Source organism: Mauremys mutica, chromosome 10, assembly GCF_020497125.1.
Source record: "Mauremys mutica isolate MM-2020 ecotype Southern chromosome 10, ASM2049712v1, whole genome shotgun sequence".
Lineage (NCBI taxonomy): Eukaryota > Metazoa > Chordata > Testudines > Geoemydidae > Mauremys > Mauremys mutica.
In genome coordinates this window covers 25,119,902-25,133,255 of record NC_059081.1, presented here as the reverse complement: position 1 = coordinate 25,133,255, position 13,354 = coordinate 25,119,902, and the positions used below count along the sequence as shown (strand labels likewise).

Genomic DNA, 13,354 nt, shown 5'->3' with positions numbered 1-13,354 from the left:
TATAAACAGGACAGAATGTACTTACTGGTCACTGACTTTTAAAAATGGAATTGTGCTTCAAATTCAGCCTATTCCTGCCACATGAATGGGAAAAGGAGAGAACCCCTTGAGCAGAGATAAAGGCCTTTAAAGTTTTTCTGATAAGGGAACCAATAGCCCAAATAAGTAAAAGAAAATTCTTGTTCTATCTTCCACTCAATTTTCAGAGGGTTCTTCCCAAAAAATCATGACCTTCATCTTATTGAAAACTAGGTCTGGAGAATTACAAAAAGGAAAAACGAGGTAATCGGCACAGGCCTTTGATGGTTTTATCACAAACTCATGTAATAGGCACATAACACCAAGACAGATCTACCCGTAATGTGTGGTGTAGAGAAATGCTCTTCTTTAAAAACATCTACCATACTATTAACACTTTCATTTAAAGAAAAGGTGCTATATGGCATCTCTGGCATACTCCAATAAGAACAGGAGTTCCTACCCCATATTGCTCTGGTGTAGAACCTCCAAAATATATCACAGTCTTAGATTGGTACCTATCCTCCTTAATTTCACCCAAAGTTTGTCTCAGTTAATAGACTCAAATGCCATCTTTAAATCTATGAAAGCAGCATATAATTTAGTACCCCTTAACCACAGTATATTTATAAATCATGTAAGAAAAATAATCAATTGTGGCTCTATCCACCCTAAAGGGGGGAGGGATAGCTCAGTGGTTTGAGCATTGGCCTGCTAAAGCCAGGGTTGTGAGTTCAATCCTTGAGGAGGCCACTTAGGGATCTGGGGCAAAAACTGGTCCTGCTAGTGAAGGCAGGGGGCTGGACTCAATGACCTTTCAAGGTCCCTTCCAGTTCTAGGAGATTGGTATATCTCCAATTTTTTTTTATATAGTAAATTAGCCTCTGAAGCCCATTTCAACTTTAGATAGTAAGAATCTGGAGTAAGTTTTCCTTGCCCCATCTAACAGACTAATAGAGTGAATGAAGCAGGATTCTTTGTCCTCTTTTTAAAAAATAGGAACTATAATACTAGACTTCCACCCAGCTGGAATCCATCCAAGATGATTAATGACAGTAAATAATTTAGCCAAGACTGGAGATTACCAATCAAGAGTATCCTGAATAACTTCAGCAGGGGAAAAAAAGTCTTCCCCTGGACTTTTTTCCATTGTTGGGCTAAAAATAAATGACTGGATTTAATTGTGCTTTACTGAAGGACAGAGTGATAAGTTTATGGAGGGGATGGTATGAAGAGATTGCCTCCAATGGTACATGGCCCATCTCCAGCAGCCAAAGATGGGACACTAGACAGGCAGGGCCCTGAGTCACTACAGTCAATTCTCTCCCAGGTGTCTGGCTGATAGATCTTGTCCACACTCTCAGGGCTTATTTGAAGTTGGGAAGGAATTTTCCCCTCAAGGTCAGATTGGCAGAGACCCTGGGTTTTTTGTTAAGTTTGTTGGTTTTTTGGCCTTCCTCTGGAACATGGAGCACAGGTCACTGGCTGGTTTGAACTAGAGAAAATAGTGGATTCTCTGTAGCTTGAAGCCTTCAAATCATGATTTGAGGACTTTAGTAACTCAGTCTGAGATTAGGGGTCTAGTATAGGAGTGGGTGGGTGAGGTTCTATGGCCTGTGATGTGCAGTGGTGAGACCAGATGATCACAGGGGTCCCTTTTGGCCTTAAATGCCTAAGAGCCTATAAATCAAAGAAGGGATTTCTCATTGCACCAACTATAGAAGAATTAGGGTTAAAAAAAATTGTTGGAATGTGCTATCCAGGCTTCATCATTAATATGGGGTTCCTCATCTGGAGTATATCTACCAAGGCCTGAGGCCACCATGTTCCAAAACACGGAATAATTTTCAGCTTTAGCTACTGCTTCAAAATTGTTACATAAGGATCTCAGATATTTTTGGCTTTCATTACATAATAAACCTCAATCTCTTATTCTGGCAGCTACTAACTTCTGAAGTAAATTAGGAGAGGGATCTTATTAACTATATGTGCAACAGTAGACTTTTCCTTCACACAGTCCACGTCAAACCAAAGTGCCCTTAGCTTTGAAAGCATTTCTGGGATAATTATAACCAAAGTCTACTTGTTTAGAGAAATGTGGCAGTAAGGACTTGACCAGCAATTCATGACATTCACAAATTTGAGAATTCTCCTCAGACTTAATAATTATGTCTCTGAAAAAATTTAACATCAGTCCTCCAATCTCCTAGATAATTTGTCATCAATGGTTGGAGTCCATTTTAGTCTTTTACAACCACATTGTTCCAAAGGGAGTAATTAAGGCATCATCATCCATCAGAAATAAAAACTCTCTCCAAAAAGGGCACATCATTCATAATTATAGAGAGGTTGGCAGTCACTATCTGGGCAAGAAAATTTACATAAATCCCTAAAGGAGGATCAATTATATAATCAATACTACTAGAACCATTTGATGAAATACAGGTTAACTGTCCATCTCTTTCTGCCACACTTTTTTTCCATTTACAGGTATCAGATTAAACTTGTATAACAAAACCTTTAATTTTTGACCAGCATGTTAACCACCTGATCTCTAGAGCTGAGAGGGAAGTTCAAAAATCTCCTCAGTGTTTACTTCCCCTGATACTGAGTTTGTTGGAGGACCTATTGGAGCATTGAAATCTCCCAAAATTAGACAAACTATATCAATTTGCTCAGCCAGGCACTCCCACAATTACTCCAATAAGAGGAGGAGAATGAGGGGAAAAGAATATTTAATACTATAATTTGGAGATCAGGAAACTAAAATACAGCCTGAATGCCCTGACAATTTGATTCCAAAGGTAAAACCCGGGATTTCAGGCATAAGGAAACTAAGGTTGCAGGTACTCCAGATGTATGACCCCTTCAATTTCTCCCTTGAATAAAGGATTCAAACCCAAGAAAGATTATGATTTCAGATTCACTAACCATGTTTCTTGTTAAAATAAATCAATTCAAAGGTTTCCAAAAATTTTAAAAAAACTCCACATCATTCATCTTATTTTTATAACCACAAATTCCATGATAAAATATGTAAATTGTTCTGGCAAAAGCTCTCCCTGGGTAAAGGGAAAGAAATTGGACAATCCAGTCAGACATAAGAAACAGACCCAACAGCCTCACTATAAGCATTTGATTAATCTCCAAATACCACTGTATTCTAAAGAGTAATCTATGTGGGAGATTTTGAATGTAAAGGAAGTCTATCTCAAGGCTCCCATGAAAAACCAACCCTATTTCGGGGAAGGGGAATTGTAAAGCTCATGGGACTAGAAAAGACTGGAGGGTCAAACTTAGGCGATTCAGTTAAATAAATAGTACAAAAAACTTCTAGAAAGTAGTTGAGGAAAAGTTGATGTAAAATCCTGAGATATTTATCTTATGAAAATATAAGAACCAGACTCTTCTAGTAGATCCAAAAAATTATACCTTATATTTTTGAGAATGTCCTGTAGAGCAAGGCTCTCTCAAGGGTGTTTTCTACTCTAGAGATGAAGACACCTCAGAGCTTTAGCTGTTTCCTCAAATTCCAAATTCTAGAACCCATGTACCAATAAAAAAAAAATTCCATCTCCCACCTTGTGCGCATTTAAAAAATAAAGGTGCCCTATGTGCCTTATAAACTTAAGAGTTAAATAGTAAATACGAAATGAACCATATCAATTTATAACTGATTTAGATCAATATCTGTAAGGAGCTGTCTGCCTGAATATAATCCCCCCTGAAAAAACTTCAAATCAACACGGGGCCCATTTATATAGAGTATCAGAGGGCCAATTTTTTGGCATTTTCCAATACTGACATATTTGGAGGATTTCTAAGGGATGGGGAATTCTACTTGGAAGTATTTAAATCAAGAAACAGGATTTCTGAAACCTCAGAGATCCTGCGTATGATAAAGCAAGAGGACGACAATGACAAAAAGGTGGTGTCAATTTCTCTTAGTTTAGCCTTAACTCACTAATAAAGCTCTGTATATTCCTATCATCAATATGAGAGAAATTATCTATAACTTTAGGTTCTTCCTTCTCCAGATCTGAATTAGTAGTGGGGGGCATCTAGCTTGCCTGTTAGACCAATCCTCTCATAATCCACCCAACAGAATTTTTAATTCAAAGAGCTCTTAAAACCCACTAATGCCTCCATAAGAGGTTTCAACAAAGAAAACCAATGGGAGCTGTGAATAAGTAAAAGAAAGATGGCCATAATCCACCAAGTCTGATGATACAGGTTCACAGATATTGCTCCTGCTATTCACAAGTTCTAAATTTGTAAGATCCTTATCTATAAGTTCCTTAGTCAATAAGATACTTCCAGGGATTTCCTTCCCTCAGAATTCAAAGTAACAAGAGAATCAGAACTTATGTTAGCCAAACCCCAGATAGAGAGTAGGGGAGTTTGCTTCTAAGAGAAGTCAGTTAATTTACACTGCAATAGACGAGGATACCCAGGACAATCCGGGGGTGGCTGCGTGAGGGAGAGTGAGAAGGAGCGCAGACCATCTTCAAGGGGAATGCTTACATGCTTTTAAATTTCTCAAGTTTGGGGGAAGTGTGGAATAGAGCTCACAGTCTTTAGGGCCATTCTGTTAATCCCAAAAGAGCGGAAGAAAAAGCTCCTTCCCAGCTCATTCACCAATAAGTGATCACTACAGTGATACTGCAACTCCCTACAGAGGGGAGAGGGTGAGCTCCTCTCCAAAACAATCAACGCCTTCAACTTAAAAGTTCTATTTAAGCCTCACAAACTCCTACCAAGGAGGAATGATTCTACGTCAATCAGGCCTCAGTCCAACTTGGATGATATGACCGCTTTCAGAGTGGTTCACTTAATCCGCCACTTGTTACAAGTCTCCAGATTCTCCAAGATTACAGAGCAATATCGCCATATAGAGGAAATTGCTGCTTATTCACTCAGCAGCAGCAGACTCCCAGCAGCTCCCAGCACTACTCCCCATTTGGGTGGCCTAGACCTTTCAGATACTGCTCTCCCTGAGCCCCAATGGGCAGCTCTCTTCCTTCCCAGAACTGAGCTCAACGGTAACTACTTCTTCTCTCATTATACCACTTCCAAAGAAGTTTCACGTTATACAATCAGAACTTATTGTAGCTGAAAAATCTGATCACCATCCAGACAGACTGCACACCTGCTTATTATCCATACCTCCATCAATTCTGTAGTGTTATCAGTAGTAAAACTTTGCCAAAAAGTAAACCAACATGATATGAAAACTCTTAGAAAGCAGGCATGCTGGACAGAGTGATAGTCAGAAAAGTAATAAGGGCAGATGACTTAAAAAGATAAGCATGGTGGTATTTTGATCCATGTTCAATTTTTAGTTATGGGCTTTTAATGCCTGGATCAACTGCAGCTAGGAGCACTGCAGCGGTAGCTCTGAACTCTGCAACAGAAGAGAATATCTTTCATTGATACAAGGGGTTACAATTCAGCAATCAGTTCTAAAGAGAGAGACCCATTTGCTTGTTCCAATTTGGAAGGATAGCAATGGGGACACAGGACTGATGATCAGCTCCTACGAACATAGAGGAACTCCAAGGGTGACATTTACTTGAGTATCTATTCACATTTTCTTTTATCGACATGCCTATTCAAAATCAAACTTATGAGAGGTACTGCTTATTTTGTTTGAAGGGTAAAAATATGTTTGGGCTTGTGTAAACATGCATTTAGGTAATTTTAAGAACATTTTACAATATAGCTACAGATACTGATTACACCATGCTGATTAGCCGACTAGGATCATTATTTAAATATGCAAAAATTGAAAATATATCACCTCCACCAACCATGATCACCAGAACATATCCTGTAAATCAACTTATCTGGTTAGGTAGAGATATTTCTATTATCAGACCTTTTCCAGATTAATGATTTTTCAGAAAACTAGGAGCAAAAACAACCTTTGAAGCTAAAAATTCTCATGCTTGCTCTCAGACTAGAAGTGGTGATTTTCATCTGAACATGGGAGCAGAATAAGGAGATTTTTTTCTGTAATTAAAATATCAATTATAACACTATTAGGGCTAAAAAAATTGGGCACACTGAATATAAAATGTATGTTGTGCAAGGAGGTAGTAAAACATTGCCCTTTGTCCTCTTCAAGTATCCTTCTACTGCTTTTCTAGGAGTATTTGATTTGCAGGAAACTAACAGATTTCTTCCTTCCTCAAAATTCAGCCTCCTTTTCTTTACCTTACTCTTTTTCAATGCTGCCATGACAGTCCTGGAACTTAATTTTTTATTTCTTCAAAATGGGAGCTGTTTAAAGAGAGAGAGATTCGTGTGCGTCTTTTCAAAAAGCATTCAGGCTATTGAAGGTAATAATTGTTAGAGTACTTGCAAACAAAACCCCCTGCTTCTGAAAAGGCTTCTGCATCCCACAGGCGATTGTTTCGGCATGTCCTTGCAGGCATCTAAGTTGCTTTTGGCATCTTAAAAAGGCTAAACTTTTTAACAGAAAAAAATCACAACTTCAAAACAGCACATCCACTGAAGATAACAGGGGAAACAATCTTATAAGGGAGAGAGACAGAGACTGAAGGGACAAGGTTATTTGTATTTGTCAACAAATTCCCACAAAGTTTTGAAAATACAAGTATTTGCATACTAGTTTTATTTTTCCATTCTTCTTTGGGGACTGTCACCTTGTTGTGGTGAAGGGGCTTGCATATTCCAATGATCCTCAGAGCTAAGGTGCTGGGAGCTTCATGTTCCTGGTAGGGTCTCCCAAGGCGAACAGGTCTGAGGGAGATCCCAGACAAAGCACAGTCCAATTCCCCCAAGTCCTCAACAGTAGATCAGGTGGAAGAAGGTCCTTGGATCTCAATGGCCGTGAAAGCGGATGAAGGCTGCAGCAAATGGAGATCTCCAATCATCCCGGACTTTCCCTACCACCGGGTCCCACTTGTCATGATCATGTGGTCGTCGTAGCCGCACCAGCTTCTCCACGTTAAAGGAAGTCATGCGCAAGCTTCTACCACGGGAAATAAGATCTTTCCAATCTTCCAAGCCCTGTGGCGATGGACTAGTGGTGACGGGGACAGGATTAGTGAATCTGGCAATCCCTATCCATGAATCTGCACATAGGCGGCGATAGTTAGATGGTCGTCTGGCACCTGGACTGAGTCAGGGGTGCAATTCGGCAGCTACTATTGCACCTGAGAAGTCCTCTTTAGGATCCCCTCTGCTACCCCACATGGTGAGAGGGTTAGAAAAGTTGCCCTAAACCTAGGCTGTCTCATACACTGCTGGCTGGATTACTGCATCCAATGGGATCACTCTGTCTGTGAAGCTATAAAAAGACTGACTTTTGCTACTTTGTTATCCATCAGGGTGCGAACATTCAAAGATAACGTACAGCTGGAAGGAATTGCTATTGTCACCAGGGAACTTGTGAGATATTACATCAACATCACTGCCCTCAGTGAGACAAGGCACCCAGATGAAGGTCAACTGAGAGAAGGTGGAGGCTACACCTTTTTCTGGAAAGGAAAATCTGCAGAGTACAGGCGCATTCATAGTGTCGGTTTTGCAATCAGGAATAAAATTTGTCAGTCAGCTTATAAAATTTCGTGTAGGAATCAATAAACATCTTATGACTTAGTCTTGAGCTCAGCAACCACCAGTTTCCTGCTGTCATCAGTGCATATGCCCCAACGCTGGATTCTATCGAGGATATCCAGGAACAATTCTATACAGATATTGACAGAGTCTTGACCAACATTCCCAAAGAGGAGGAGGAGGAGGAGATCATTCTCCTCAGAGATTTTAACGCTAGAGTCGGGCAGGAGTCAGATCTCTGGAATGGCACTATTGGAGAAGGAGTAGGAAAGGGTAACTCCAATGGCATCTTCCTCCTGAGCAAATGTGTAGAACATGGTGTGTTCGTTACAAACACCCTCTTTAGACAAAGTGAGAAGTATAAGACCACCTGGAGACACCCTCACTCCAGGCATTGGCACCTTCTTCACTGTTATTGTTAGAGCTTGAGATTGGAAGGATGTCCACATCATGAGGGCCATGCATGTAACTAGTGACTGTTGGACAGACCATCGCCTTGTTAGATCAATCATGAATTTCCAGATTGTCTCAAGGCATCATAAGCAGGCAAAAATCAATACAAAAGAAATTCAATGTCAAGTCCCTTGACGATATAGTGACTCAGAAGAAACTTCAGCAGTGTCTCCAAGATAAGTTTGCCGCTATGCCTACAGCTAACAATAATGAAAATTTCTGGAAGGGATTAAAGAGGGCCATTCTCTCAGCATGTGTCAAGTCCATTGGCTATGTCACCCGCCATCATCAAGACTGGTTTGATGAGAATGATGCTGAGATTCAGGGCCTGCTTGACCAGAAAAGAAAAGCTCATCACATGTGGCAAAACAACATATCACACCAGCAGAAGAAAGTCATAAGTAACTCAAGGCTGAAGCTCAAATGAAAATCCGTGACATCAAAAATAAGTTGTGGTGAGAAAAGGCCAAGGAGATTGAGCTTTATGCTGATAAACGTGACATGATTTTCTGTCAGGTAATAAGGGCCATTTATGGCCCAGGATCCCATGGACCCACACCACTCTGAGCCCAAGATGGGTCAACATATTTTAAGGACAGCAAAGCCAAAGCCAGATGGAAGGAGCATTTTGAGTTACTCCTGAACCGTGAGTCAACTGTCTCTGATGCCAATATCGAATCTATAGCTCAAAAGACATGAAAGAGAATATCTTGCTGATCCCCCCACCCACCCTCGAAGAAGTAACATGAGACATTATGCAAACTAAGAACAACAAGGCAGCAGGGCCAGATGGCATACCAGCTGAAGTCTACAAATTTGGAGGTGAAGAACTGGTAGGGAAGCTCCACAAACTTTTTCTTCATATCTGGTAAAATTAGAAGATTCCAGAAGACTTGAGAAATGCTAACATTGTTACAATCTTTAAGAAAGGAGATAAGTCAGAGTGTGGAAACTATCAATGCATTGCCTTGCTATCTACAGCAGGGAAAATTCTTGCCCATATCCTCTTAAACCAATTACTTCCCATTGCTGAGAAAATATTGCTGGAATCTCAGAGTGGTTTTAGACCATCCCACGGGACAACTGATGTTGCATGCCAAATCCAGGAAAAATCTCCAGAGCAAAATCATAACCTGTACATGGCTTTCATCGACTTGACAAAGGCCTTTGACTCTGTCATCCGATGACTTCATCCTCGCTCACACTGAGAATGACCTTCAGTCCATACTGGATTTTCTTGCACAAGCTGACTGAAGCCTAGGACTCCCACTCAATACTGAGAAGACTAAAGTGTTCTATCAGCCTGCTTCAGGCATTACATATTACTAACCACAAATCACCATTTAGGGTCAGACTTTGGAGACAGTTGGGCACTTCTACTCCCTCGGTAGCCAACTTTCCCAAATTGCAGAAATTGACAGAGATCCGGCACAGGATCCAGTGCGCAAGTGCTTCCTTTGGGAAATTGCTCCGACAAGTTTTCACGGACTGTGACCTAGGGCAGGACACCAAGATCCAGGTCTGTATTACAGTTGTTGTTCCTGCACTCCTCTATGGATGTGAAACCTGGGTGACCTATTGACAGCACCTCAAGAGTTTGGAGAGGTATCATCAATGATGCCTCCAGAAGATCCTTCACGTCAAGTGGCAAGATTGCCACACTAACACCAGCATCCTTGCTGAAGCCAACGTCACCAGCATTGACGCAATGATCCTCATGCACCAACTTCACTGGGCTGAACATTGTGTGCAGATGCCAGACTCTCGCCTCTCAAAACAAGTCCTCTACTCTCAGCTCACACATGGTCAGAGATCCTGTCGTGATCAGAGGAAACACTACAAAGACACACTGAAAGCGTATCTTAAGAAAACTGATGTGGCCAAGCTGGGAAGAGCAAGCCACCAACCGACCCCAATGGCACCTTCATCAGGCAGTAGCCTGTTTCGAGGAGAAGGGCGTGGCCCTTGAAGCTGAAAGGAAAAAGAGAGGAGGAAAGAAAAAGATACAACTTCCTCCCAGCAGGCCACTGGCCTGCCACAAAATGTCTGTACCTACTGTGGGTGGATTTGCTGTTCCAGGATCGGACTCCTGAGTCATCTCAGGACCCATATGTAAATCTGTGGTAGAGACATCCTCGAATCGAGGGATCGCCAATCATTTTTCCATTTTCCTTTAACTAAATAATTAAGTCTGACAAACACAAAGAGAACTCCACACACTACAATCTTATAGGACCACTAAAGATTAGAATGCACAAGTTTGACATGTTAGACATGTATCAATTGGCTTATAAAAGCAGCACAAATGCCCTGCTTATATATGGAACTGATTCAGTACTTTTTATTAAATTAAAATATATCAAGATAAAGTGTTTAGATAATAAATAGCATCTTTATATATGTACCATGTACCAATATATGATACATGTACCAATTTTGAAAATTCTTAATTTACCCAAAAGAAACTTCTTAAGACAGTGTTTCCCCAAAGCGTGGAGCATGCCAACTAGGAAAAGACTAGTTCAGGGGAACACTCCAATATCTCATTTGCTCTCCAGAGTGGTGGTTTTCTTTCTTTATTTTAAATTCAGTCTTAGATTGCAAGGAAAATCTTCAAAATGTGAAGTAAGCAGTAACAGATAAAGAATCATCTATCTGCCAGAATGTCTGAAACAATAGCTCTGTGGTGTGAACTGCCCATTTAAGTTGATGGCAATTCAGGTTCCCCGTTAATATTTTAAATAGCAACACTTAATTATTTCACTGCTAAAACCATGCGAGAAAGGAGGAGGAAATACATGATGAAGACCTATATCAATATTTCCCAAAGTGGATGGCAGAGCAAAAAATGTATGAATTAAAGTGGATAGCCCTTTCATACCATCCTACAGTGAGATGGGATTGGTTTTATTTCCTGAAGCAGGGTGTCACTTTCAAGAGTTTGGGAAAGACTGGTTTAAGACATTACTCATGTAAATATGTACATAGTAACTACACTGGGAGTATATCATACAAATGGTGCAAGAAACCACTTTAGCTTCATGCCATGTCTTAATCATCTCGCACCTCACACCAGTCACATATTCACACTAGTTTTAAGAGTGAGTTTCCAGACCAACTCCCCACTTCTCTGCATCCCACTCTCACCAACTCCCTAGCCCCTCAAAACTCCCAATTTTCTGACAGTGAAGAGTACATTTCAATAACTTCAGGGTAAAAACCCTTAAGAGCTAGGAAATCTAGAGCTAGGATAAACCTCCAGTAACTGCAAACATTTGAAAAAAAAAAATTTCTACGGGATATTTATTCCCTAGACGTTGGGCCCAGATGCTACAAAGCCTTACGCACATGCTTAACTTTACACACTTTGAATAGTCCCACTGATATTAAGTGGTTGTACCAACTTTAGCCTTATTATCTCTATTACTGTAGTGCTTAAGAGCCCTAGTCAAGGACCAGGACACCAACTGTTACTGTCACACTCCACAAAAAGCCTACTTTCCAAATTCCTGATTAAATGAAATAGGATAATATGGGCAGTCATTCCAACTGCTAAATAGGGACCTGATTCTTTGAAGTGCTCACCACTTTCTAGAAGGTGTTCCAATTAGATCACAGTTCTGTAATATCAGACAATCTACAGGCCATACTTGGAGCTAGCATGTACACAATCGAGATAGCAGACCAATAGTGATGCGTATTCTCAGCAGTTCACCTACAAACTGTACAAAGATAGTGACTGTTCAAAAGTTAAGTCATGAACTGTGCACTCAAGTTTAAAAAAAGGGGGGGGGAGGGGAAGGGATGGGACACAGCCTCCTGATCCCAAAGTACATCTTACAAAGCAGGCATTAAAGGAATAGAGGGGAAAAATGAAAGGTTAATTGATATCATTAAAGGAGGTATAGTTAAGATTTTGGGGTACTTTGTGAAATTCTGTACTTTCAAATTTTTAGGTTTAAATCATATCTTAATTCTATTCTAACCTCAAGCATAGGGACATAGGTATCTTTAAGTTACTGCTTTGTATTCTTATTTTCACCTAAGTTTTTCAGCCAAGTTTTTTATCTGGGTATAATTATAAAGGGAACCAATAGAAAATACTAACACTTACATTTGCTTTCAGAACTGTAGGAAGGTGGATTAACTAGGAATAGGGAGTAGAGTCAACATACCTCTAAGAGTTGCAAGGAGTTTCCCAACCGCTTCCCAACCCAACTAAGCACATACCTAACTTTAAGCAGTTGAACAGACCCACTGAAGTCAAATTTGACTCCAGACAAGTTCAGGGCTCCACCCACACAGAACTCAGGTGGTGGTTTAAGGCTCTGATCCTCACATAGGTCTATGATAAAACTCACATTAGACATCAGTGGTACAGAACAAGGCCTAATTACTTTTGAGTTCCAGGTATATGCATAACCTCAAGTATAGGGAACTGAGTAGGTACTATAATAAATGCAAAGTAGACTTGACTGTGTACTGAAATACTTGCATTAAGTATCTATTCTCATCCTGTAGATACAACGTAGTCACCTGGACATGGAGACAGATGAAATATATGTGATCTGCTTTCTAAGCAGCTTACTGGATCTCTCACATTGAGGGTAACTGTATGATTTTCAGTAGTAATTCACTTTACATTTTATAACCACAGAACTCTTTAAATCAGACACATTAACTTGTAGTTTAAACAGCTGCATTTCAAAATTTAAAAAATTTTAAAAAGTTATTTAGAACAGATTTTTCTTGAAAGTGCAAAGTTGCAGTGCTGTTTTATTTATTAATCTGATTTTAAATGTTTATTTTAGCTATTATAAAGTATTTCATAGCCATATAGTTCTATATCTGTACACAAGATTAAGCTAAAGCTTAATACATGAGATAACAGGCAATATCTGAAATATAGTATACCTATGGGATATAGCAGGTTTATGTCCATCTTTCAGACCTGGTATATCCTCATGAAGGTAAGCCAAACCTCTAGCCATAGTTTCGGCAATATGACACAGCTCATTCCAAGAAACCACATTTGCCTTGAGAAAGTCAGTTAATGAACCCTGTACAGTGGAGGGAAAAACAATTAAAGTAAATCTCAGTATTATTTCCCCTTAAGGAGAGATTTTCTTAATGATAAAGTGTACTTAGAACACAGATACAAAGAATCATATCTGTTTCATAAACCTCTATATATATATATATATATATATATATATATATATATATATATATATATATATATATATATATCATGCATGATTACAGGTACAGCAGAACTTCAGAGTTACAAACCGACCAG

General features: G+C 39.8%; 1 protein-coding gene across 2 annotated transcripts in view; it reads right to left on the bottom strand.

Moving 5' to 3' along the window:
• Window positions 1–13,354, bottom strand: part of ACVR2A (activin A receptor type 2A) — a 121,537-nt gene that overhangs the window by 10,094 nt on the left and 98,089 nt on the right. For both annotated transcript variants that reach the window (XM_045032127.1, XM_045032126.1), the window contains exon 7: window positions 12,970–13,115. In XM_045032127.1, coding sequence (XP_044888062.1) covers window positions 12,970–13,115 — 146 coding nt within the window. The remainder of the gene's footprint in view (window positions 1–12,969; window positions 13,116–13,354) is intronic.